The sequence below is a fragment of the Sturnira hondurensis genome, unplaced genomic scaffold (genome assembly GCF_014824575.4).
Source record: "Sturnira hondurensis isolate 20B ecotype Veracruz unplaced genomic scaffold, ASM1482457v3 Scaffold0002582, whole genome shotgun sequence".
Classification (NCBI taxonomy): Eukaryota; Metazoa; Chordata; class Mammalia; order Chiroptera; family Phyllostomidae; genus Sturnira; species Sturnira hondurensis.
This window is the reverse complement of record NW_028075213.1, coordinates 217,300-244,473: the sequence shown is the minus strand read 5'-3', so window position 1 is coordinate 244,473 and position 27,174 is coordinate 217,300. Positions and strand designations below refer to the sequence as shown.

At 48.6% G+C, this 27,174-nt stretch overlaps 1 protein-coding gene across 1 annotated transcript; it reads right to left on the bottom strand.

Moving 5' to 3' along the window:
* Nucleotides 1-10,657: 10,657 nt before the first annotated feature.
* On the bottom strand, nucleotides 10,658-23,877 carry IBA57 (iron-sulfur cluster assembly factor IBA57). Its single transcript, XM_037040080.1, has 3 exons — nucleotides 23,509-23,877; nucleotides 14,212-14,555; nucleotides 10,658-13,929 (listed from the first exon to the last, which is right to left on the bottom strand). Exons 1-3 carry the CDS (start codon nucleotides 23,841-23,843, stop codon nucleotides 13,538-13,540), a joined length of 1,071 nt encoding a protein of 356 aa, XP_036895975.1. The 5' UTR covers nucleotides 23,844-23,877; the 3' UTR covers nucleotides 10,658-13,537.
* Between the last annotated feature and the right edge of the window lie 3,297 nt (nucleotides 23,878-27,174).

Here is a 27,174-nt window from a genome sequence, read left to right as displayed (position 1 = left end):
CTAATTAGGAAAGAAAGAAAATGAGAGGCAAGTCCAAACTGGGAGAAAATATTTGCAGGTGTATAGGTAACAATGAACTAGTGTTTGGAATTCACAAATAGCTCCTGTAAAATCCACAGAAAGATAAAGTCCCCTCAGGAAGTGACTTTTCTGTTCGACTTGAGGCATTGGACAGAAAAGAAGTTGATGACCCACAGGCAAAATGTGTGGCAAATTAAGTGAAATCCAACAAACCAGCCACAGATCCACAAGCCCCCCAACTCCTTCATGGTGAGATGTGCCCACCCACCATGAGCTGCAGGAGCAAGAGCTTACACTTTCTCTCACTAAGCAGTTTTCTAAACTCTGCCCCTTACACACACTGCTAACAGATAAAGACCAGCACTCATCAGGTCCCCCAGACCTGATCATTTCCACCTTTCCTATGGGGGTGATGAGGGTCTGATGAGATGCTGTCTGGGATTCTTTGACAACTGAATTCCCATATTTGCACATGAGAGCCCACAGTGGCATTACTCACAAGAGCCAAAAAGAGGAAGCAACCCACACAGTCATGGAGAATGAAGGAACACAATGTAGTCCATCACATGATGAAATAATATTTGGTCTTAAAAAGAAATTCTGACATACACTACAACATGGATAAATCTTGAGAACATTTTATTGAGTAAAATAAGCTCAACAGACACTAAAGAACAAATATTGTATGATTCCACTTGAAAGAATGAGGTCCCTACAGTTGCCAAATTCCTAAAAACAGAGGTGGGAGGGTGGGCATCAGGAGCTAGGAGAGGTAGGAGTTATGTTTAATGGAGACAGAGTCTCCGATGGTGAAATTCTGGAGACGCTGGTGGTGAATTTTATGAAACAATATGAATGTTATGGACAAAAAAGGGACCACATACTAAACCTGAAAGATCAGGGGAGACCTGCATGGTAGGCCTTACAAACTCAGAGACCACACAGGGTGGTCTGAACATAAAAATCGCTAACTAAAACCAGGTCATGGCCAGTAGTCATGTCCTAGGCTTGTAGCTTCCTTGACAAAGGTCAATCTTTACCTTAAGTGACCCTGTCTATTGTCATTTTGTACCTCACACAGCACACCTTTGGAATGTCCAAGGAATCTTTTCCAAGCACTGGCAGCAAAACCCAGTCCATCTTGTTACTCTGTTGCCCACCCACCACACACTGTCTCTCTGTGCCGCAAGCGTTAGCTGTGCTGTGCCCGTCAATGCCAAAGAAGTACATGTCTCTCTGTCACTCTTCATTCAATCCCAAAGATCCCCCTACTAGGCTTTCTCCCATCTCCCTAATCTGCCACCAATGGATTTCACCTAACCCTCTTTACATCTTCTCCTTTGATTCTAATCTATAAAATAAACTGCAAAACTGCCACTTTCCACAGTGTTTTCTCAGTCCATTGAGAGTTTGCTTCCAGGCAATTGTCATCACTTTGGCTCAGATAAACTCATAAAAATTCTGTACAGGTTTGGACGTTTCTTACTTCAACAATGGCCTATGAGGCTGGATGGTGCTTAAAAGTGGTTAAAAGTTATAATTTTTATGTCATGTACACTTTACCAGTTTTAAAACTGACTTGCCATATTTCATCAATTGCTAGAACTTCCTCCTCCTGCATCCATCATGGGACCACTCACCTCATCCCTCCTCTCATCCGGGCCACATTGAGGCCTTCTGAGGGAACCCTCACCTGGGGATACAGAGAGCTAAGACCCCACATCTGCTTCACTCTTAGACTCCATCTGGGGACTCTGCTGCTCCAAACTCCCCACAACAGCCCTCAATTCCCACCCCATCACCCAAATCCCAGTCTCCCCCTAATGCCCATGCCCCCACTTGAGTACCCCCTCCCACCCCCAAACTCCCATCACTGTACCCCAACATATGCCCCTTCCCAAATTCCCCCTTGCAAACTAAATGGCAATGCTTGACCTTAACACTGCACCACTGCCCCTAACTGCTAACTGCGATTCCAAATGTTCTCTCCTGCCCCATAGGAGCACCCCCTCACAATGGCGCTTTCCAGGACACTCTCCTAACCAGGCATCACTGAGTGCAACAGACAGAGCATAGCCAACCTTCAGACCCCTGGCCACAGCCACCTGCTGCTTCTCCAGGACCCCATCTTGGCCCCACTCCCAAACAATGACCCTCCTCCCAGGAAGTCTGCACAGGACACCCAGAGACCTGTTCAGCTCTGTCCCCTCCCCAGCCTGGGGGCAGCATGAGTATGGATTGAGGAGGCAAGGCTAGTCTAGGTGGGGGCAGGGGGCAGAGGGCAGAGCCAGATTAGATGGTGGGGTATCAGCCAGCAGCCTGAGCCCAGAAGAACTGAACCCCTGCCACTCTGCCCTAGAGTGGACACAAGCTGGGATCTGGAACAGCTTAATTACGATATAGCATGGCTGTGAGCCTGAGCAAGGCAGCACCCACATTACATCTCTGTATCTGGAATACACAGTCTTCCCTGAAAACTGAAAGTGCTCTTATGTGTGCATGGGAGGGAGGGGGGGGGCCTGACTTGTGCCTGTTCCTGATACCTGATTGGTCAATTTCTATGCAAATGAGGACTCCAAATACCCACAGTTTGATTGGTCCAAAAAGCATCATCCTGATTGGTCAGAATGGAGCTACTCTGATCGGTCAGTGAAGATGTAAATAAGGATATAGCTGTGCAGCTCCAATTGGACAGGGAGAGTTTCAGCCTCTGTACAGATATTGGTCAAATTTCAATCCTCAGAGCTCTTATATAAGGACCAACTCAGCCTGCAGTGGCAAGGTGCATAAGGTTTGGCAGCTGCAGCTTAGTCTGTGGTTTTCCCTGAAATTCAGCCTGTGTGAAGAACCTCTGTAGACAATTACTGCTAGACTCTGGTTATGAATTGGAGCACAACAATGAGGACTCCTTTTTGGCAGGTATATTCTTTGCATTAACATAAGGAAGAGAAAAAAGTAGCAAGGCTTCCTTCCTGATTGACACAAACAAGCTTATTCTAAAATTTATATGGAAAGGTGCAGGCCCTGGAGCAGCTAGACCATCTTGAAAAAGAAGAAAGTGGAAGTATCACCCTACCTGACGCTAGGGCTGTTCTACACCTACAGAGATCAAGGCAGTGTGACTTTGCAGAGGGGCACACAGATGAATGGAAGGTGCTAGAAAAGCCACCAACAGGCCCACAGAGACATGCTCACCTGATCTTTGACAGACATGCAAAAGCACTTCGGTAGAAGAAAGAGCCTTTTCAACAAATGGTGCTGGAGCAACTGGACATCTAAACGGGGAAAATGAACCTCAACCTAAACTCTGCATCTTATACAAAAATTAAATCAAATCACAGACTTAAAAATACAATATAAACTATAAAACTTTTAGAAAAAATGCAGGAGAAAATCTTCAAAACCTAGAGCTAGACAAAAAGTGCTTGGACTTAACACCCAAAGCATTTTCCATAAAAGGAAACAATAATTTGGACTTCGTAAACATTTTAAACTTCTTCTCTGCAAAAGCTGTCACGACGAGCATGACAATGATACCACAGACAATCAGGGAATGCCAGGGAGTCCCCTCCATGTGCCAAGGTGGCACAAGGGAAGGTTCTTACACTGAGCACGCCAAAGGTTAGCAAGATAATTGGGTAGAAAAAAAACCTTCCCTCCCTATCTCTATAAGAACCACAGGCTTGCCCTGGTCCATGGGAAATTCAATGGAAGGGAATCAGAAAATATAGAAAGTGCAAGAAAAAAAGAAAAAATCTAAAGAACAAGTGTTGGCAAGGATGTGGATGAAGGAAATCCCTTTTGTGACTCTTTGTGGGAATGCAGACTGGTGCAGCCACCATGGAAAGCAGTATGGAAATACCTCAATAATTAAAAATGGAGCTGCCTTTTGACACAGCGATCCCACTTGTGGGACTATATTTGAAGGAACCCCAAACACTGATTCATATAAACACCCTTATGTTCACTGCAGTGTTACTTACAATCGCCAAGATACGGAAGCAGCCCAAGTTTTCCTCAGTAGATGAGTGGATAAAACAACTATGGGACATTTATATAATGGAATATTACTTGGCTGTAAAAAAAGAAGAAAAATTTTACCCTTTGCAACAGTATGGATGGACTGGAGAACACTATGCTAACTGAAATAAGCCTGTTAGAGACAAATACCATATGATTTCACTCACATGTGGAATCTAATGAACAAACTAAAATAACATGCAGAAGAGAGACAAACTCATAAACAGAGAATAGATGACAGTTATGAGGGGAGAGGGTAGGGACTGAGCAAAATGGAAAAGGACTCATGGACATGGACACCAGTGTGGTGATTGTGGGTAGTGGAGTGGGTATAAATGGACTAAACGGGAAAAAATACGATAAAGTAATAGTCCTTACATTAAAGAAAGAAAACATCCATTTTACCTACCAACCCTAAAGTGATCAAGCAGTATCAACCTTGTTTGAAAAGAAACTGAATCTACGGACTTTGAGTACGTCAGGTGCCCAGACCACAGAGAGGGGAGGGGACTCCTCCAGGGCCACCCCCTTTCCTTCAAGCACAGCCTCGTTCCCAACCAAGGCTTTGAAAATGTGGACACCAAGTCTCCGTGGAAATTAGAAAGACTCAACAGTACCAAATGCTGGTAAGGACATGCTGTTGGTGGGAGAGTCCCTGTGGGAGGACGCAGGCTGCTCCCTCCTACCTGTGGTCACAGGTCCATCCCTGGGTGTCGCCTGAGCTCAAGGAAAGTCCATGCCTGCAAAGGCCTTTTTCCAGGGTGGACGCACACGGAGACTACAGATGAGAACAGCTGTTGGCTCAGAGCTCGCTGCAGCGAGGGAGTCAGCTACTGTGGCATGGAGGCCAGTGGAGACTGGGCTCCAGGCTGCCCTGAGGGGCTGTGGTTGGGGCCCCTGGGGGCTGATTGGATGGGGCGTTCTGGAGGGTCCCTAAGATGGCAAGCAGCATGACATCCTGCAAGGGTGGCTCACAGAATGTTCATGTGCTGAGCGCCGCTTTCCTCCGGAAGCCCAAACTGCGAACATCCAGGCCACTGGAGAAAAGCAGCCAACTGTGGCCCACCCTTCGACAGCATCACTCGGCAGTAAAGGACCACAGCGGGGTCACGCAGCAGCAGGGAGGCCCAACACTGTGCTGGGAAGGCAGCCGCCAAGGGCGCAGCCCTGGGGTTGCATCCCATGAAGCTTCAGAGCAGGGACAGAACGCCTGCTGGTGGTTGGGGCACTGGGACAGACTGGTAGGGGGCAGAAAAGAGCTGCCTTGACTGAGCGGGAATGTTCCAGAACTTCCAGGGGTCTGGCTTATGCATTTCTCAGAATGTGTTTCTCTGGCTTATGCATTTCTCAGAATCTATCAAACAGAAAGATTTCTGCATTTCATCGTTATGGGAATTTGCGTCCAAGAAGATAAAAAGTATCAAATGATGCTGACTGGGAGGTCTGTGGAGGCCCATGTCTCCACGGGCTTGGTTGGAAATGCATCAAAATACAAGAAAGGCCAAGGAGTCCTGGAGGATGGGGACACTGGTGGTGGAAGGAGCCCACACAGCTGCAAGCAGCTCCGCGTGAATCCGGCGTAATTTACAGGGTGTTCACTGCAGAACTCTCCCTTTCTGCATGTTACGTGTTTAGAATAAAATGCTGAAGAAAGTTGGTCTAAGCAAACACCACAGGGAGGGCTCCCAGAGCAGGCCTGGGACGCTGCGCCCGGAGCTCCCTGCCCACATCCCGCCTCCACTCATCTTTCCATACCAACCTCTGAAAATGGGGTCTCCAGCCTGCCCAGTTTCAGCCTTCCCACTTCATAATTTTTCTCAATCCTATTTATAAACACTCCTCACACCAGTACTAAGTAAAGAACACAACACATGTGGGCAAATGCCACCTGCTAGCGGCCAGCCTCCAGTCCACACCTTGAGCTGACCAAGACCCCTCAAATATGAGCCAGTCCACAGGAAACCACCCCACATGACCTGGCTGGAGGGCCTATATCAAAGCATGACAGAGCGAAAAAGAAGGAAGAGAACAAAGGAAACCCACCCAATGTCCGTGGCAGCCCGTTGAGCAGCACAGAGTGATATCCAGGTACTGGGCATCACCAAAAGCATCCCAGCTGAGGACAGAGGGAAAAGCGTGCTTGGTACGTGGGGAAAACTACAGGACGTGAAACAGTGAGCTAACTCACACAGCGTGATCTTGGCTACGCGAACAAGGCACACACCTGGAAGAAAATGGGATAAACTGTATTTTTAAATGAGCAGGCACTTCTGAAGGATCAAGCAGTAGGAAACGGGGTGTGGGGAGAATGCAGCAGACAGGATGAGAGGTACCAGGAAGGCCCCGTGTGGGAGGGTGAGCGCCTCAGCTGCCTCCCTCCCTACAGTCCCTGGGTCCTTTCCCCACACCTGTCATAGATCCCAAAACATTTGGTTTTGTTGCTCCTCGGGCTTAATTTTTTTTTTTACTTTTTAAAATTATTTTCCTTTTTTTTCTTTCCTTGACTGTACTGTTATTTTGTTAACTCCTTAAGTTGGAGGCAAAGGTAATTTTCAGTCTTTTAAAATAATATGACTAAAGCTACAGTTACCTCTAACAAGTTTACATCCACAACCAAACTTTGTTGTAATTTCGTTGTCATCATATCTCGAAGTACCTTACAGTTTGTTATGGTTTTTGTTTGCTTATTTGTCTTTGACCCATGAGGTATTTAGAAGTGTCTCTTCACTCTCAAGTGTATGAAAGATTTTTTTCTTTGTTCACATTATATTTTTACTCTACAAGAATAAATCCTTTTTTTTCCATAGTCATGACTGGGTATAAAATACAGAGTGCCCTTTGCTGAAGAAAATTCTTTAGTGTTACTTCTAATTCCCCACTTATATGGGGTCTGTGTGGAAAAAATCCAGCCACTGTAAATGTAACTAGAACAGTTTGTGCACCATCCATGTAACCTGGCAGCAGAGGAGAGCTGACTGAATACATGTGTGAACAACGATGACTTCACCGTACTAGTCAGTGGGGGTGGTAGACACTGTTGAGTGAGCATGTGTACTGAGTGGCCATTGCATTCAAAATCATTGAGCAAGTAGAGCAACGAATCTGCACCCAATTTTGCATTAAGCTCAAACATTCATCCACGGAAACTACTCAGATGATTCAGAAGGCTGCAGCTATGGGCAACTGGTGATTGGCAGCTTCATCATGACAACATGGCAACTCAGGCATCATGTCTCATGCAGTTTCTGGGCAAAACCACAAATCATTAGATTCCACACATGAGTGAAATCAGCCAGGTGACTAACCCCCTCTACAGCCCAGATTTAGTGCCCTGCTACTTCTGGCTTTTCCCCAAACTAAAATCACCTCAGGGAAGACATTTATTTGGGAAGGGAAGAGATTTCAAACCAGTGATGAGATTCAGGAAAATACAAGGGGGCAGCGGATGGTGCTTGGGAGAACTGTGTGAGGTCCCAAGGTGCCTGCTTTGGAGGGGACTGAGGTGTCATTGTCCTATGTACAATGCTTCTTGTATCTTGTATCATCTTCAATAAATGTCTAATTTTCATGTTAAATGGCTGGGTACCTTTTGGACGAACCTCATATAATTAGTAATTGTTGATCACTATATTTAGTAGTTGTTATTAACAATATTAATGACTATTGTGTATTTGTGGCGTGTTGACTATGTATTTGTTATGCACTGAGCTAAAGATTTTACACATCTAAGTACACAGAAGACTCAACGATTTTTAAAATATTTTATTTATTTTTTTTAGGAAGGGGAGAAGAGAGGAAGAAAGAAAGGGAGAGGAACACTGATCCATCATCTCTCTTATGTGTCCAGACAGGAACAAACCTGCAACCCAGCCATGCGCCCTGACAAAGAATGGAACCAGTGACCTTTCACTTTGTGGGATGATGCCCAACCCACCGAGTAACACTGGTCAGAGATCCCAACAAGTTTGTTATTTAGATATTATTACATCGATTTTACAGAGGAGGAAACCAAGGCCTCAGGAGGTTAAGAAAGTTTTCTAGGGTAAAGGGGGGCTAAATGGTGATGAAGGAAACTATACTATAAATGGTGAACACACAATATGATATACAGGTAATGTATTACACAACTGTACACCTGAAACTCATTTAATTAACCAATTCCTTCAATTAAAAAAAAAAAGAAACTTTTCTAAGGACATCTCACAGGTAGCCATTTGAGCAGCCTGAATTCAGTTCTCGATCCACGTGCTCAGGTGCTGGAAGGATTTTTAGGTAGCTTTTTGTCACTGTGGTCAAATGATATGGCCTCTATGAAACCAATTCTTTGAAATTTGTGAAAATTTTAATTTTAATACATATTGCATGTGTTTAAATATTTTTCCAATATTAGTTTCAGGTGCACAACCCAGTGATTAGACATTTACATAACTCATGAAGTGATCCCTCTAGTAAGTCCAGTGTCTCCCCAAGCCACAGCTATCACAGTTTTATCCTATTCCCTGTGCTGTATGCATGCGTTTGATAGGAATGTGCTTTCCAATCACTGAATGCATCAACTGAAGGCTACTTTGGATCAAAATTGTTGGTTCTATTATCATCTTGTCTTTACTGACTTTTGTGGACTTGATTTGCCAAGTAACAATGAACCGGTTATCTGAGTTTGTTTTTTTTTCTGACACCAAATATGTGGTATCTTTTCCTACATCAACCAACTCCTCAATTCTCAATGTCCAACAATTCAATCCTGGCACAGTTCCTGAGTTGGCGTTAGACCCCACAGGGTCGAGGATTCAGCCCACAAACGGCCCTCATGTCAACACCAGTCCCAATGTTCTGTCCAACTTGGCTACAAATTCAGAGGTTCCCATGACCCCCTCCTCAAATTCAATAATTTACTAGAGGCTTACAGAATTTAGAAACATTTTACTTACCAAGTCACCGGTTTATTATAAAAGAGTACAACTCAGGAACAGCCTCAGGAGAGATCCACAGGATCAGGTGTGAGGAAGGGAAAGGACCTCCTTCCCTGCTCTCTGAGCCCACCATCCTCCCTGCCTCTCCACGTTTCCACCAACTTACCCACCCCCGGGAGGGTAGCAGGGCTGGAACTTTAACCCTCTAATCATGTGGTTGGTTTTCCTGGCTTTCTGAAATCACCTCCTTCACATCAGCTCAGGGGTGCCTGACAGGCTTGTTAGGAAGGATGCCTTTATGGCTCTTGTCACAGAAAATTGCAAGGCTTTCAGGAGCTTTGTGCCAGGAAAAAGGGCAAAGAGCAAATATGTATTTCACTGCAAACCACAATAGCACAGACAAAAATGTCCTACTTTGACTCATTCTTTTTTGTAGTACTGTACATATTTTTTAACTTTATTCTGCAATTATATTTACATTCGATATTGTTTCATATTAGGTGCATGTGTCAAGCATAGCAGTTAGACAATCATGTACAAATGCTCCCCTGATATTTCCAGTCCCCACCTGGCACCATACATAATTATTGTGATATTATTGACTATATTCCCTGTGCTGCACTTAACATCCCTATGACTATATTGTAACTGCCAATTTTTATTTCTTTTTTAAATTTTATTGATTATACTACAGTTGTTCTATTCCCCCCTTCATTCCCCTCCACCCTGCACACCCCCTCCCCCACCATTCCCCCCATTTAGTTTATGACCACGTGTCTCAAGTTCTTTAGTTTCTCTATATTTCCCATACTATTCTTGCCCTGCCCCCTACCTACCATCTATGCTACTTATTTTCTGTATCTTTCCCCCCTTCTCCTCCTCCCACTCCCCTATTGCTAACCTTCCATGTGTTCTTCATTTGTGTTCTTCCATTGAGTTCTTCCACGTGTTCTGTCCCACTGCGAGTGAATGTGCGACCACAGTCAGCCCTCCTCCACTGGGTTTGCCCGCTGGGGGATGTGCGGTCCATCTCACTGCTCACTGCTCTGCTGGTTTATCTGCATGAGGATGTGTGACTGCAGCTAGCCCGCTGCCCTGCGCCCTCACTGGGTCCGCCCCACGTGGCGCTACCTGGGTGCGTGGGGATGATGATCTTTCTTGCCTGTCCCTGCTCTGCTGCTGGCTCTGCCCATTACCAGTCCGACTGAACAGTTGGTTGTTGTCAGACTTCCGTATAGTTCAATTTTCTGTTCTTTGGCTGCATCTTTGTTCACCAAACCTTTGTTGTATTCAAACTTGGTTGTGGGAGAGGGCACAGTGTTTTCACCTATGCCTCCATCTTGGCGGAAGTCCCCCAATTTATATTTAATCTTTTCCACCCAACCCCCATCCCCTGTCAATCATGTATGTCTTCTGTATCTATTGAGTCTGTTTGTTGTTTGTTCATCTGTTTTGTTTAGATTCCACATATAAGTGAGATCATATGGTATTTGTCTTTTTCTCTCATGAGTCCCCTGCTGGGAACTGGCCTGCAACCCAGGCACGTGCCCTGACTGGGAACCGCGGTCATGTGGTTGAAGGCCCATGCCCAGTCCACTGAGCTACACCAACCAGGGCTCTTTTTCTGTCTTATTTCACTGAGCATAATACCCTCTAGGTTTGTCCATTTTGTTGCAAATTGTGACTTGGTTTTTTTTTACTGCAGTTTTGCTGGCTGAAAGTTATTTTTCTCTCAGTACATGGAAGATACTCACTTTCCTTCTTTTCATAAACCAAGTCTGTTCAAAGATTTTTCTTCCTACCTATGTTTAAAATCATCCCCATCTTTGGGACTGCACTTTTATTAAAACATGAGTAAGGAGAGCTTTTTATTCGTACTGCTGGAGACCTACTGGGCTTCCCAAGTCTAAGAATGACTTCCACCAACCAATTCTGGAGAGCTCAGACACCATTTTCGTGAACTGTCCCACCCCACGTCCTCTCCTCTCTGTGACACCTGCCATCTCAGATCACACTACATTACAGGCCTTCTCTCCGCCCGTCTCCTCACCTCACCCACGCTGCAACCTCTCCATCTTCCTCTGCCATTCTTGGACCATTTGTTCAGAGCCAACAGTTTACAATTCTTAAAAAAATATATCCATGGACTTTAAAAAATATTTTAATTCTATAAAGTCTCAATTCTTTTTCAGCCCCTTGCTTCTTACATATTAAGTGCCTTATTTTATGTCTTTAAATATATTAAATTTATACTTTACATGCTTTGTGTCTGGTCATTTATACATCTGAAAATTTGTGGATTTGTTTTTCTGAACTTGTTTCTTTGGAAGTTAAATGCATGTATTCTGGGTTCTTTCATTTATCGACAATGAAGGTTTACTGGTTTCTTAGTACTTTCTCTGTGTAAGGCCTGAGTTGGATAAGGGTTTCCACAGGAAGGTTCACACCCACACTTCCAGGATCCTGCAAACAATACCATCCAGGGCTGCTACTTCTTTTTTTTCTTTTTTACTATGACCACCTATTTTTCAGAACTTTACACTTTTTATAAAACAAAATAAAGCTGATGTGAAAACAAGAAAAGAGCCTTCCAGGTACCTATACCCGTTCTCATGGATCAGGGTTCACTGAGTTCGAGGCTTGACCTAACTGGCCCTGGATGGCTGGCCCAGAACCACTGGAGGCTGAGCCTTCTGCCAGGTTTCTGTGAAAACTGGTGTGCTCAGTCTGTGACAGCCCCCTTGTACAAACCACTAAGGTAGAACACAGAGTGCATACTTGGGTCTGAACCAAATACTCTAAGGCCCCTGCTACCTGGAGAACACTGAAGACAGTTACAGGAATCCCCTGTGCTGAAAAAAACCCATTGCCAGCCTCGTCTCCCTGTCCTCACAGCTCAGACTCCTGCCAATTGCTCTGATGGGCCAACAGTGCTGCCCAGTATGAAGCCTGGACGTGCTTAGCACACAACACAGATTCCAGCTGTGGGAGCACATCCACCCATGAGGGGCGGCCTGGTCTACAAGGCTGGATGGCCTCCAGGCTCCAGTCACTGAGACATGAGGGAACAGGACTCCTGAGCCAAGGCCTCAGTATCCGTGCAAAGTGGACCAGCCAGTGGCTAAATTTTCACTGAAAGAAACAGATGCAACAAGGGTACCAGAAGCACAGCCAGGACAGGTGACTGCTCTGGTCATCGGCACAGGGGTCCTGAATCCTTTCTTCAAAGTTGTAGGGACCATGCCCTTTCTGCCCAGAAGCTGACACACCCTGATCTCCTTTGCACCAGGAGGTGTGTGTCAGGATGGTCCAGTCCAGCTTGACCACCTGCTCTCAGTATTGGGGCACAGCACTGCCTGACGGGGAGCCTTGCCCTGGAGGGCTAGCTGGGCTCACCCTCAGCTCCCTCACCCCCATCTTCCTTACCTTCAATGCCCCAGTGCCACTACAGGGCCCCTTCCACTCTGGTACCACCCCCTACCTCATTTCCTCCTGGGGCAACACCAAAACCACACTTAGGTACAAGTTCTTGGAAGGATTCTTCTGATCTGTGGACACCAGGCTGCCTCCTTCCCCACTTGGCCCTCCTCCCAGGGCAGGGCCGGCTGTCTCCTCACCTGGGGCCTCAGACCATAACTCAGAGCACCAAGAGCCCCAGCCTCTGACCTTCTTGTCAGCCCAGCCAACCAAAATATTTTATCTGGTGTCCTTGGCTGTTCAAGGGAGACCTTCTTGACCAAGTCCCAGTGTCTTCCACCAAAACAAAACCAGAAATCCACACGAGCCTCTCATGGGTCAAACTTTAATTTTTCCCTCTGGAGCACCAGTCGGTCACCAGTAGTATGTTCACACCGCAGTGGAAGGACGGACTTAGTTTAAAGGAGGAAACAAGGATCCTCTTACCACGAGGGCAGGGCCACATCAGAAAACAGCAGCAATCCACCGAGCAGAAGCTCCTCTTTGCGTGCCGGCTCAAGGAGGAGGAGGGCCTGCCCAGGCCACTGAGCACAGAGGTGCACTTGGAAAACTTTTTGTGGGGCTTGTGGGCAGCATGTGCCACCATCTGCAGACACCACCACAGCACCTGCCACACGATTCCTGCCCTGACACAAGCCCTAAGCCCGCATGGGAGGCAATTCCCAGAGCCATCTGGCACTTGCCATCCCAAGGCTGCAATGCCTCAGGGCCAGGCTCGCTCTGGAGCAGACTGAGCAGTGCGGATGACAGGAGAAGGCCCACAAGGCAAGTCTTCACTCCTGTCCTTGGCTGACAGACACATGGCCTCCAGACAGACATGGCTTGGAACCTCGTCTGGGACCTGCTAGAAGATGGGGCTTGGCTCAGCAAAGGCAGCTGCAGGGCTTGCTCCTGCTACCCCCAGCTCAGAGCCACCAGCAGAGGCCAGGTCCTCTGTGGGGAGTGTGGTGGGCTGGAAAGGCCTGGCACAGCAGCACAGCTGCCACACCTGCAGCCCAGGAGCCCCACTTATGCTCAGAGACCTCCCCGGGGGTGAACTCTTCCCAGGCCCACCTGAGGGGTACAAAGGGACAAAGGCACTCTGTGGGAGCGCAGAGACATCAGGGCTACTTAGTGGCTGTGGGCCACCAGTCCGGCGCAGAGGCAGTCAGGGCCACCTGGCTACCACCTGCAGTTCTGATGTGGAGAGGGCCCTTGACCTTGTCCAAGTGCAGCAGGGCCAGCCCCACATCCCCTTTGCCTGCCCTGTACTTCCCGGCAGCCTGTCCAGACTCAGTGAGCACTGAGGTGCCTGGGGGGATACCGTCCAAGGGGAGAGGGCCCACAAGATGCACTGGGAAGAGGCGCTTTCGGATGACGCCCATGTGGTGGGTGCGGGCTGTCAGCTCCTGGCCAATGTAGCAGCCTTTGGTGAAGCTGATGCCATTCATGAAGGCCAAGTTGGACTCCAAGGGCAGGGCCACTCCTGGGGGCAGGTCATGTACCCCCTCTGGAACACCTGTGGGGGTGGAAAGGGAGAGACTCAGTAAGGGCTGAGGTGCCCTCAGGAGCCAGGGCTCGCGGAGAGAGACCAGGCCACACCCCACTTCTGTAGCACCTCCTCCTCTGCCTGCCACCCCCTTCCCTGTGCCCCGGTGGGCGGCTGTCTGGCCCTGAATCTTAGTCACTAGAGAGGACTCCTGGCCTGACCACAGCCAGTCTCCACTGGCTCCTCCCAGTTCTCTCCTGCCACCTTTAACTGGTCCCTACTGGGACCCCCCTCAATACCGCACCCCCATACCTTGCTGATACCGGTGCTGGTGATAATCCCAGACATCCCCCAGACAGGCCCTGGGCAGCAGGGCAGGGCCCTCATCCTGGGCAAGGAGCCGCCAGCCCATGCGGGCAGTGCGGGGGTCACGGGTGAGAATGGCAGCGCCCTGGGGCTTGGACAGCGGCACGGCTGCACTGGCCTCCGCCTCGAGGGTGCAGGGCAGCACCGCCCAAACTCGCAGCTCAGGGTATGGCTCCACTGCAACCTTCCGCCGAATCTTGTGCAGCATCAGGTGCTCCTGGAGCGCACCCAGCACCAAACTGTCACACTCCAAGAGGAAAGTGGGCGCTTGGTCAGCCTGCTCAGGTAGCCTACAGGAAGGGACAGTAGCATGTGGTGAAGTGGGGGTCTGCCAGACATCACAGTGCAGGCTGAGCATGCAGAGCCAGGCCACAGCTCCCCCAACCCTCCCATTACACTGCACGCTGCAGGGCACACTGGGGTCCCCACAGCCTCCGCAGGACTCCTCTGCGCCCCTCCCACCTGGCCCATGGGCCTAGAGACCCCAGTGGTGTCTGGCACTCAAGGTAAGGCAGAAAGGTGACGAAAAACCCACCCTGAGGACAGGAGCTGCCTCCACCAGCCTCAGAAGCCTAGAGAAGCCAGAATCCTAAGGCTGGGGATCACACGCAAATTTCCAGAGGAAAGAGACACTCCAGAGTGATGAGGCCATACACCCCCCACAACCTGCCCAAGTCAAGCCCAAGAACTGCCCCAACCCCCACTCTAGGCAGCCCACACGCACGCCAATGTTCCGGGCAGTCTGGTGTGCTGACCAGGTGCAGCGGTATAGCGCAGGTTCCTTCAGACAGATAAGCACAGAGGCAAGGCTAGTGCTGTGTTAGACCAGGGTGGGGATAAGGGGTCACGTAGAGATGCCCAAGTGTAACAGGGCGCAGCCAAGAGGCGGGCCCCCCAACAAAGAATTTGGAATGGGGTCCAGAACTCAAGGTGTCCAGGAAATATTAAGATTGTCCTCACCCCTGCCCCCTAGGTGTCAGCTGGGGGAAGGGACAAATGGACCAGGGCCATTGAGGGCTGTTTTGCATAGCAACAGTTTTGCAGCTAACCTCTGGCATGGTCATTTAACATATCTATAACCTTTAACTGGTTTCATAGATATGTTAAATAGCTGTGGCCATGCTTTGAGCCAGGGAAAAGGGAGTGACTTCTACCCAGGATGTAACTGGGGACTGGTCCCCCGAGTTACAGCGTGGGAGCTTGGAGAAGATTGGCTCTAGGACATGGGGCCACACCTGCCCAGACTCACTAGCAGCCCAGTAAAGCTGGCAGGATATGGGAGTCCTGGCAGGTGTAGCCGATTGTGGGAGGAGTTGGAAAAGGGGCCGAAAAGGAGGACTGGCATGAGGATTTAAAGGCAGACGCAGCAGCCATTGGAGGGAGAGCCACGTGGTTTTGGCAGAGTGAGGACCTCTGCAGCCATGTGAGGAGTACCACTTGGCTTTGCCAGAGTGGGGACACTACCCTCTTCGCAGCTCTAGTGGAGAGGAGTACCATGAAGTTTTGGCCAACGTGCAAACCCCTGCAGCTTTGGGGTGCTCCCTTTGGCCACGTGGCCTGGGAAGCAAGAGACTTTGCCTGGAAAAATGGGTACAAAAAACTCTTGCCAGTGGACCATGAGAAGGTGCCACATGGCTTTAGAGTAACTAGAGATTCTGCCTGGATGGCGACACAGCTGACAGTGCCAGGGGCCTGAAAGACAGACGTGTGTTGCTTTTCCTGAGATACGGTACCCCGAGTTAGGGCAGGGGGGAAGGAAGCACTGTGGGCGTCTGTGGTTATCCTAAAGGACTTTGACATATTAATGGGGACATTGGGTCACTACTTTAAGTCTGTATAGCTTTAAATAAAGCTACAGCTTTAAACCTTTCCTTTCCTTTTCACAAATCTCTGGCATTGAGGTGTCTTTCCTCTGGCGGTGGACAGACGAGCCCAGTGGGTATTAGTATACCGTCCTTGGTCGGGGGCCCTGTTGTTCTGTAGCAGTTTTTGGCATCCCCGGGTGGGCCAAATATCCACCCCCCACCTCTCTTCTGTAACACAAGCACAGCTGGGGTCTGGGTTCATATGTGGATTGAACAAGGTCCCACAGTGGTGGCAGCTGAGACAGGGAAGTGAGTAAGACCTGCCGGGAGCAGGGACAAGAAAGAAGGGCTACCAGCTGGTATCCACACCCTCCCCCGGAGCTCTTCAACTAGTGTGCAAGGTCCCAGTGGGCTCACTGTACGCATACGCCCCGTTGCATCCACACACTCGCCCATAACCAGTGGCCATGGGCCCACTAAGGACAGTAACAGTGTGGGGAGGGTGGGGAAGAGCAGCTGCCACAGCAAGTCAGACTGGCCCCTCATCCTCTAAATGTCCTCATAGAACATCAAAAACAAGAGCAACCAGAAGAAACAGAGTTTAGAAGAACTGATACAAATAAGCACAGGAAAAGTTCAGTGTCATTTCTCATGATGCAAACGCAAATCAAAAGCAGCAGGGACACCACTGGAAGGTTCCAGACTGGTTCAGGGACAGACCACTGACACCAGCTGAGTGGAACTGAAGGGCGTCATGGGCAGTGAGCACTTGCACATTCCTGAAACGCCACAATCAGAGATGGAGGAAGAAGAGGCAAAGGGCTGAGGGGCTAGGCGGATGGCAAGGGAAAGGGGGCCTGCAGAGGAAAGAAGGAAGCCTGGGCTGATGTTGGACCTCTGTCTTGAGGTCACATGGGTACACATTTGTGGTCAAATCACAGAGACCTGCACTTGCACATGCTCAAGCACGTGAAACCTCAGGAAACTGATCTTTCCACGGGTGGCCTGTGTCCATCCCCTGGAAACAGAAGGCAAGCAGAAGGCAAGATGCTGCCATTCGGCAAACTGGGTTCAGGGCCTTGGATTTCCCTGTATATCTTTTGTACCTTCTGTGCATCTATAGGCATGTCAAAATAAAAAGTTTTTAAAAGGAGCTGCCTCTGGAGATGGTAGATCCATGTGGGCAACAAGGGAGGCAGCTGTCAGTCACTTTCTACGATAAGCCTTTTTTTAAACCATGTGCAGGTATATTTTTATTTTTTAAATCTGGCATTGCAGTAGAGACAGCATGACTAGAAACAGGAGTGGAAGACCAACCGACCCCCGACAGTGGCCCAGGCAAAATAGCCCCAGAGGCTGCCATACAGACAGGAGGGCGTCACACCAAAGGCAGCGCAGCAGGGCTGGAACAGGACACCTCCTCAGCAGCCAGCACACGAGGAAGACCTCCACCAGGAGGATGCGGGCTGAGGAAACACACGTGTGGTAGGAATGAGAAAAGACAAAGACCTTCCAAAACTACAGCCTTGTCACAAGAGAGGAGACAGAACATGGACTAGGAGAAAAGATTTTTAAAGTCTCCTCTGACAAAGCACTGTCATCCAAAACACACAAAGGCCAGTTAAAATCCAACAATAAGGAATGATCTGCCCTGACTGGTGTGGCTCAGTTGGTTGCACATTGTCCCACAAACCTAAATGTCACCAGTTCAATTCCCAGTCAGAGTACATACCTGGGTTGCAGGCCAGGTCTCTAGTTGGGAGTGTGCAAAAAGCAACCAATCGATGTTTCTCCCACATATCAATGTTCCTCTCCCTCTCTCTCTCCCTTCCCTTCTCTAAAAAAAGTAATAAAATCTTTAAAAGAGAGGAAGGAAGAAAGGAAACAACCTGATGAGATAATGGGCCAAGCCCTGGCTGGTGTGGCTCAGCGGACTGAAAGCTGGCCTGAAAATCAAAAGGTCACTGGAGTCAGGGTATTCCTGGATTGCCAGGCAGGTCCCCAGTAGGGGGCGTGTGAGAGGCAACGACGCATTGATGTTTCCCTCTCTTCCTTCCCCTCTCTAAAAATAAATATTTTTAAAATGTTTTTAAATGAGCCAAAGACCTTAACAGACACCTCAGCAAAGAAGATGTACATGAACACAAATGAGCCATGAAAAGATGCTCCACATCACATGTCCTCTGGGAAATGCAAATCAAAGTGACAAGCTACCACTACACACGAGAATGGCCTACACCAGGGGACACCGACAATGTCAAATATGGGTGACAATGAGGGGGCAACAGGAGCTGGTGGGAATGCACAATGGTGCAGCCACTTTGGAAGACAGCTAGCACTTTCTTACAAAACCAAACATACTCTCACAAGCAACTGAGATCTTTGGTATTACTCAAAGGAGATGAGTTAAACTCAAAGGAGTTGAACACTTACGTCCGTAAGTAAACCTGCACGTGCATGTTTACAGCAGCTTTATTCACTATTGCCAAAACTTCAGTAGGTGAATGGATAAATAAACTGTGCTATGACCATATGACAAAATATTATCCAGCACTAAAAGCCAGCTATCAAGCCATGAAAAGACATGGAGGAACTAAAATGTATATTGCCAAGTGGAAGGAACCAACTGGAGGTGGTCACCTACTATACAATCCAATCATCTGACATTCTGGAAAAGGCAAAAACTAAGGAGGCAGTCAAAAGATCAGTGGTTGCCAGGGGTTGTGGGGAGGAGAAGGGAGGGATGAACTGGCAGAGCACAGACCATTTTCAGGGCAGTGAAGCTACTCTGTAGGACACTGCAATGGTGGCTATGTGTCATTATCTGTTTGTCCAAACCCACAGAGTGTACACCACCAAGAGTGAACCCAGTGTAAACTATGGACTTTAGATGATGATGTTGATACAGGGTGCAGCCAAGGGGGGGCCCAGAAAAGATTTAGAATGGTGTCCAGAACTCAAAGTGTACAGGAATATTGGAGGAAATATTAAGATGTCCTCCCCCCCCCAAGGTGTCAGTTGGGGGAAGGGACAAATGGAGCAGGGCCATTGAGAGCTGTTTTGCATAGCAACAGTTTTGCAGCTAACCTCTGGAATGGTCATTTAACATATCTATAGCCTTTAACTGGTTTCATAGATATGTTAAATAGCTGTGGCCAAGTTTTGGGCCAGGGAGAAGTGAGTGGCGGCTACCCAGGCTGAAATTGGGGGCTGCTTCTCTGAGAGAGTGCCTGCTTGAGAGCCATGTGGCTTTAGCAGAGTGAGGACCCCCTCTTGGCCAGGTGAGGGGGAGAGCCACGCTATTTAGGAAGATGTAGACCCCTGTGGCCATTAGGAGGGAGAGCCATGCAGTTTCAGCAGAGTGCAGACCCCCTCTTGGCCAGGTGAAAGGGAAGCCCACGCAGCTTTGCCAGAATGGGGATCCCTGCGGCTAGGTGAAGAAAAGCAGGAGAGACTTTGACTGGAACTTGGTACAAAGAACTCTTGCCAGTGAAAGGTGCCACATGACTTTGGATTAGTTGGAGATCCTGCCTGGACAGACAGACGACACAGCTCACGTGCCAGCAACGTGAAAAACGGACGTGTGCTCTTTTCCTGATTTACGGTACCCGGAGTTGGGACAGTGGGAGAAGGGAGCGCTGTGTGTGTGTGTGTGTAGGTGTATACCCTTAAAGACTTTAAAATTTTAAGGAAGGCATTAGGCCTGAATAGCATTAAATAAACATTTTGTTTCCTTTTCACAAATCTCTGGCATTGAGAGATGTCTTTCCAATTGGCTGCGGACAGAAGAGCCCAATAGATATTAGTGTATCGTCCTTGGGAAGGGCCTCTGTTTTCTGAAGCAGTTTTTGGCATCCCTGGGTGGGCCAAGTATTGCCCCCCCACCGACCCCTGTTCGGTAGCAATGTGTGGAGGTTCATCGGTTGTAACTAATGCACCACTGGTGGCAGATTTTGTTAGTGGGGAAGGCTATGGGTATGTATGGTACACCTCTGTACCTTTCCCTCCATTTTGCTGAAACTGCTCTAAAATTGTCAAAGTGAATAAAGAAAAGCCTCATTAAAATCGAGTTAGGAAGTCCTGAAGGTGGAGTGCTCACACACTCTGCTCACTGCCCTTTGCAAACTCCAGCAGCAAGAAGCTTACCTCTAAGAGAAAGATTTTCTCTGTCCAGCAACAACCCAGCAAACGGGAAGCTACCTACTACCAACCCTGAACTCCCATTCTCCTCCAATGAATCTCTGCTCAAAACAACCACTCCTGCCCTGGCTGGTGTAAGCTCTGTGGATTGAGTGCCAGCCTGTCAGCCAAGAAGTCACAGGTTCAATTCCAAGTCAGGGAATGTGCCTGGGTTGCAAGCCAGCTCCCCTGTTTGGGGCATGCAGAAGGCAACTGACTAATGTTTCTCTCCCTCTATTTCTCCCTCACTTTACCTTTCTCTAAAAAATAAAATAAAATCTTTAACATCCACAGTTGCAATTCCTCTGATATTCCCAGATAAACTCATTTGCTGGTAAAATGACTAGCTATTTTGTTTGTAAGGCTGACATAACTCTACTTTAAGAAAAAAAAAAAAGCTGCACCCAAGAGAAGGTGCTGCATCCAGGACAGGGTACTCTGAGAAATGACTTAAGGAGAGGAAATCAGAAGCATGAGAGTTGAAACGAAAAATTCCAGAGGGAGGATGCAGAGAAAACAGCACCCAGGGAGCTAACAGGGAGAAAGCAGGAAGGCACGCTGGCCTCCAGGGTGGCGATCAGACCCAGCACTGCCTTATTCCCAAAGAGCAAACCCCAGAGAAATCAGACATAGGTAAACTGCAGCAATGAGGTGGAGAAGGAACACGTGAATTAACTCCATGAACTAACCAGAAGAGTTATGTAGGAGACCGTTCTGCATGGCATGGGCCCAGCTCCCACTCAGAGATGCACAGGACCCACGCCCATGAATAGGTTCTCCCGTGGGGAATCAGGCCTGCAATGTGCCTAGGCGGCTTAGAGTCTTACTTTTTACTAAAAACTCCCTCACCCAGATTTGCGGCAAATATTTACTGCAAAGTAACTTCCTAAAATCCATGCTAAACCTGCCAAGATGAGTGTAACTGGTTCAACCACTTTTGCCCTTTTCATTTGCAAATATCCCTCTTCTGTGATGTGATTAATGGCATTGGCTCCTTTGTTTTTTTGTAAAAGGTAACCACCTAAAGCAGCCTGTGCATAGTAAATGTGCAGAGAAGCCCGATAAAGGCCACCGCAAGGGACATGGCTTTTGCTCCCCTTGAGAAAAGCCATGCTGTCCCTTTTCCTCCCCGGACTCAGCAGTCCGTGTGAATGTCTCATTTCATCCATAAGGACATGAACACTGCGGGCCGGTGTCTGCTTCGGAGCTAGGCTACGAAAGAAGTCGTAGGCAGGTCAGAAGGAGTGCAGACTCTGCCCCCAGTGCCTCACACAACAGAAGAGAACTGGGAGATGAATCTGGACATCACCCAGCAACCACCCAGGCCTGGGAGCAGTCATCCAAGGGGCCAAGTTGAGTCTTCACCCCTTTCCTCTCCTCACTGCTGAGAAGCAAAGCCACGACCTCTGCAGTGTCTCTGATGGAATAAAGGGTTATCCTACCTCTCCCTACACCGAACTTTTGTGTTGGAATCTCAGAAAGGAAACTAGGTAAGGGGCAACATACCAGTGGTCCCCAATTTCCTTAACACACCGAACAGCAAGTGGCATGATACTCCATTCTCAGGAATGAGCTGAGAGAAAAACCAATTTTTCTCCAGGTCAAATCAGGGCACAATCAATGCCTGGAAAGAGATGCCAAGTGCATGTTCTAGTACAGGACCTGCTGGCACAGCAACAAGGCAATGACATTCCAGAGGGAAAGTACGAAGAGAGGAAAAACTAAGAAACTACTTTACACTGTAGGGTGACTTAAGAATAAAAATTCATAACGAGAACACAAAGGCAAAAAGATGTAAAGGCAGACTGCAGACTTAGCAAGGAAATTCAGCTATCAAAACACCACCATTACAACACTGATAAATTAAAGGCAGTAAAGACCAAAACAGATGCTACTGAAAATTACTGACAGAGGGCTCAAGGTAATCAAAGAATGCAGGCTCTAAGATAAAGAAATTAACGCAATTAGAGGACTGTAATAAGATATGTGTGACAAAGGCCATGACATCTCTTTGTTTCTTTGGCTTTTTTTTTACTTAACTTTTATTGTTATTTTTTTCCATTACTATTTAGTCCCCTTTACACCTACCTCCCCCCTACCTTAGCATCTCTGAAACATAGCAGGGATTGCCAGATGGCAGACAATTTGGGCTTGGGCCACATGTATGTAATCACGGGCTGTGCTCGGACTGGATGCCACAGCAGCCCCAGGCAGTATGCAAACTAGGGGCAAGGCAGTGTCCATTAAAATAGGAAAACTGGCGGTGACTGCCTGAAGACCATACCTTAGTGTTTCACTGCCACAGCACCCACCAAGCGTCCGGGAACACCACAGGAAAGAAGACCGAACATATCATCACATGAAGCGCCCCTATGAGCTTTCATTGCTCCAAAAACAAAAAGGAACGGGGCTTCTCAATAGAAATACCAGAGAAGAGAGATAGGCCATGGCTTCACAATTCTCAGTGAAACTTTCTGCCTTAAGTTTTATTCCAACCAAGCTATCAGGTAATACCACTTGCAGACCTATAGTTGAATCCAAGTCACCTGAACCATCCCTCTCTGAACAAGCCACTAAAGAGCAAGCTCCTCTTCCTCTTTGAGAGTTCAAGGAGAAAGATATGGACGACTCCACAAGGGAGAAAGCGTGAGAGTTCTCAGGGCGTGGCCCAGAGGACAGACCCCCGCCTGACTTCCGACCCACGGCCCGGAGTTGCACTAGAGGCGGGCCCCAAGACCATCGTGTAGATCACGATAATGTCAACACAGACTGATGTACAACGCCAAACATGGATATCACTGGATATAGGAATATTTGGGAGGGAAATGCGGGGGAAACTCCAGAAACCGGGAAGTCGTGGCCCAAGCTGGTCACGTAGAAGCCGCTCCCTGCAGTCATTACTCCCCTCTCCGTGCAGTGAAAACAGGGCAACCAGGGCAAGACTGATTGGGAGCCAAGGCCAGGTGCAGCGACACCCAGCGGCTGCCCCTTCCACACCCCTGTCACCGCCGCCGCCACCACTGAAGAGCTTCTTCACTGGCCCGTATCGGAGTTCCTTCCCGCCCACCTATGGAAGCCCTGCACTAGTGCTGCAAGGTATCCCCATCCTCGGGTGCCCTCCCCCGGAAAGCCCTTTCTCTGGGTACCTCCTCCTTCCAGGACCCCACTCCTCCCTTGGTGCCCCGCTCCGACTGATTCCGCCCCCTTCCCCATAGGTGCCCCCTCTCCTGACTCCCTTTCTCCGATTGTCCGCTCTCACCCGTAGAGAATGACGTCATACAGCGTTCGTCCCTGGACGCTGAGGAAGTGGGCGTAGCCCGCACGCGCCGGGGATAAGGCCGCTGGGTCCTCAGAACCCGGAAACGGCAGGTCATTGGTCAGCAGCCCGAGAAGGAAGGGCGCCGAGTCCGGCCCGCGCACGCGTAACAGGGCGCGCTCGCCCAACGGAAAGCATGTCCAGGCCGCGCCGCTAGCAGGGTCGCTTACGTGACTGCCCGAGCTGTGGACCAGGCGGTGCATTGAGACTGTGCGCAGGTGCCGGGCAGGGCTGCTGCACCCCAGCGCTGCGCCTCGGAACAGCGCTGCAGCCGCCATCTTGGGCACAAGTGAAGCGACGGGCAAGAGCGGCCTGGGGAGTGGCGGACGCGCGCCATAGCGGCCCCTGGCGGCGGGAGTAACATGCTCTAGGACGTGGAAGACCCGGTGCCTCTGGCTCGGTCATTCCCCGCGCCCTGCCGGTTCCCTGGGCTGGCTAGGGTGCTAAGTTTTGGGCTCACCTGCCCTGGCCTGCCAGTGGGTTTTCACGGCAGAGTTTCTGCTTGCGTATGTGGTCTTAATCCTTGTCAAGTGCACAGTTCAGGGGCTTTATGGGTACTTTACTGTTGTGCAGCCATCCCCACCGTCCAGCACTTTTATCAACTTCCCAAATCGTATCTATCAACCTGGAACCCCATCCTTTCCTCGGCCCCTGGCACACACACCCTCACTCCACTCTGTGTCTGTGAACCTGACTCTTCTGGGGACTCATGTGAGAGGAATAAGGCAGTGTTATCCTTTTGTGATTTCTGGTGCCCTGCCAACGATGCCCTCCAGGCTCATCCATGGTGTGTCAGTATTTCCTTCCTTTTTTAGGCTGAATAACATCCCTTTACATTTTGTTTATCTGCTCACTCGTTGATGGACACTTGGGTTGCTTCCACCCCTTGGCTTTTGTGAATGTACTGTTATAGACACAGTGCGCAGATATCTCTTCAATGCCTGCTTTTGGCATTGTGTAAGGAAACCCACTCCTGTGTGTACTTTATTCATACTCTTTTCACTTGTTACACTTCTTTTATTTTATTTTATTTATTTTATTTATTATACCATTACAGTTGTTCTATTCCCCCTTCATTCCCCTCCACCCGGCACATCCCCTCCCCTACCATTCCCCACCCCCTTAGTTTATGACCACGTGTCTCAAGTTCTTTAGATTCTATATTTCCCCTACTATTCTTGCCCTCCCCCCTATCTATTTTCTACCTACTGTCTATGCTATTTTCTGTACCTTCTCCCCTCTTCTCCTCCTCCCACTCCCCTGTTGCTAACCCTCCTTGTGTTCTTCATTTCTATGGTTCCACTCCTGATCTAGCTGTCCTCTAGGTTTGCTTTTGTTTTAGGTGTGGTTGTTAAAACTGTGTGTTTGCTGTACTTTCACTGTTAATATTTTTCATCTTCTTCTTACATAAGTCCCTTTAACATTTCATATAATAAGGGCTTGGTGATGATGAACTCCTTGAACTTGACCTTATCTGAGAAGCACTTTATCTGCCCTTCCATTCTAAATGAAAACTTTGCTGGATAAAGCAATCTTGGCTGTAGGTCTTTGGATTTCATGACTTGGAATACTTCTTTCCAGCCCCTTCTTGCCTGTAAGGTCTCTTTGGAGAAATCCACTGACAGTCTGATGGGAAGTCCTTTGTAGGTGACTGTCCCCTTATCTCTTGCTGCTTCTAGGATTCTCTCCTTCATTTGAATCTTGGCTAATGTAATTATGATGTGCCTTGGTGTGTTCCTTCTTGAGTCCAACTTGTTTGGCACTCTCTGAGCTTCCTGGATTTCCTGGAAGTCTATTTCCTTTGTCAGACTGGGGAAGTTCTCCTTTATTGTTTGTTCAAGTAAGTTTTCCACTCGTGGCTGTTTCTTTCCCCTTTCTGGAACCCTATAATCCGGATGTTGCAACGTTTAAACATGTCCTGGAGGTTCCTAAGCCTCTCCTCATTTTTTTGAATTCTCATTTCTTCATTCTTTTCTGGTTGGATGTTTCGTTCTTCCTTCTGGTCCATTCCATTGATCTGAGTCCCAGTTTCCTTTCCATCACTCTTGGTTTCCTGTGCATTTCCCTTCATTTCAATTAGTTTGGCCTTCATATGTTCCTCTAATTTGTGACTATAATCAACCAGTTCTGTGAGCATCCTGATCACCAGTGTTTTGAACTGTGCATCTGAGAGCCTGGCTATTTCTTGGTCGCTTAGAATTATCGGCTCAGGCTTTGAGTTCTTCTTCAGCCATATTTTGGACCGTTCGTGCCTGTTATGTATCAGGAGCGGAGCCCTAGGTGTTCACCAGGGCCGGGCCACTCAGTTGCTGGGTTGTGATGCTGTACGTGGGGACGGTGTCAAAGAGGAGCAATGGTGGTCTTGTCTGCTGCCTCCCGCCGCTGCCGCCCCAGCTGCCACCATCACCGGGGCCTGCTGGTTTCATCCACTGCTCGCAAAAGTGCTAACGCGGTCAGCCCTCCGCCACTGGTTTCCCCCGCTGGGGCCTGTACGGTCCGTCTCACTGTGCGAGAATTTGCTACCGCAGTCGATCTGCCCTGCACCCTGACTGGGTCTGCGCTGCCTGCGTGCCTGGGTCGGGGGATCTTTCCTGCCTGACCCCGCTCCACTGCTGGCTCCGCCCCTCTTAGTGGTCCCAGTTGAACGGTTCGTTGTTGTCGGACTTCCATATAGTTCAGTGTTCTGTTCTTTGGCTGTGTCTTTGTTTACTAAACCTTTGTTGTATTCAAACTTGGTTGTGGGAGAAGGCACAGTGTTTCCACCTATGCCTCCATCTTGGCGGAAGTCCCACTTATTATACTTCTGATCACCCAGTGAGGGGGGTACACACATCAAGCAATTCTGTGACACAAGCCAGATATCCTACAATTTAAGTCAATTGTGACCCCATTTAGCCAGAGATAGCATAGATTCCACAGGTGAAGGACCTGTGCTTCTGACTGGACGTTCACACAACTCTGTCTTCGGGTTCCATAAATTTGCTAGAGTGGCTCACAGAGTGCAGAAAAACATTTAATGACTAGGTTACCAACTTATTATAAAGAATATAACTCAAGGGCTGGCGTAGCTCAGTGGATTGAGCGCAGGCCTGCGAACCAGACGATCGTGGTTCGATTCCCAGTCAGGGCACATGCCTGGGTTGCAGCCAGTTCCCAGCAGGGGACTCACGAGAGGCAACCGTACATTGATATTTCTCTCCCTCTCTCCTTCTCTTCCCTTCTAAAGATAAATAAATAAAATCTTTTAAAAAAAAGAATATAACTCAGGAACAGCCAGATGGAAGAGATACACAGGGCCAGGCATGGGAAAAGAACAAGGAGCTTCCAGGCTCTCCGAGCCTACCACTCTCCCTGCACTTCCACCCAGAAGCTCTCCAACCCCCCCTTTTGGGTGTTAGTGTTAGTGGCGGCTTCATCACACAAGCACAATTGATTAAATCATTGGCCATCAGTGACAGATTCCACCTCCAGCCCTTCTCTCCTCTGAGGTTGGGAGGTGGGACTGAAAGTTCCAACCCTCTTATGACTGGTTGGTTTTCCAGCCCCCAAAGTCACTCCATTAATATAACAAAAGACACCTTTATGATTCTCATTACAAGAAATTCCAAG

Excerpts from the sequence above, each read along its gene's own strand:
- IBA57 (XM_037040080.1), bottom strand. The coding sequence starts at position 23,843 with ATGGCGGCTGCAGCGCTGTTCCGAGGCGCAGCGCTGGGGTGCAGCAGC. Across the intron at positions 14,556-23,508 it reads TATGACGTCATTCTCTACGG|GCTACCTGAGCAGGCTGACC; the intron begins GTGAGAGCGGAC and ends CCCTTCCTGTAG. Across the intron at positions 13,930-14,211 it reads CCAGCACCGGTATCAGCAAG|GTGTTCCAGAGGGGGTACAT; the intron begins GTATGGGGGTGC and ends CCACCCCCACAG.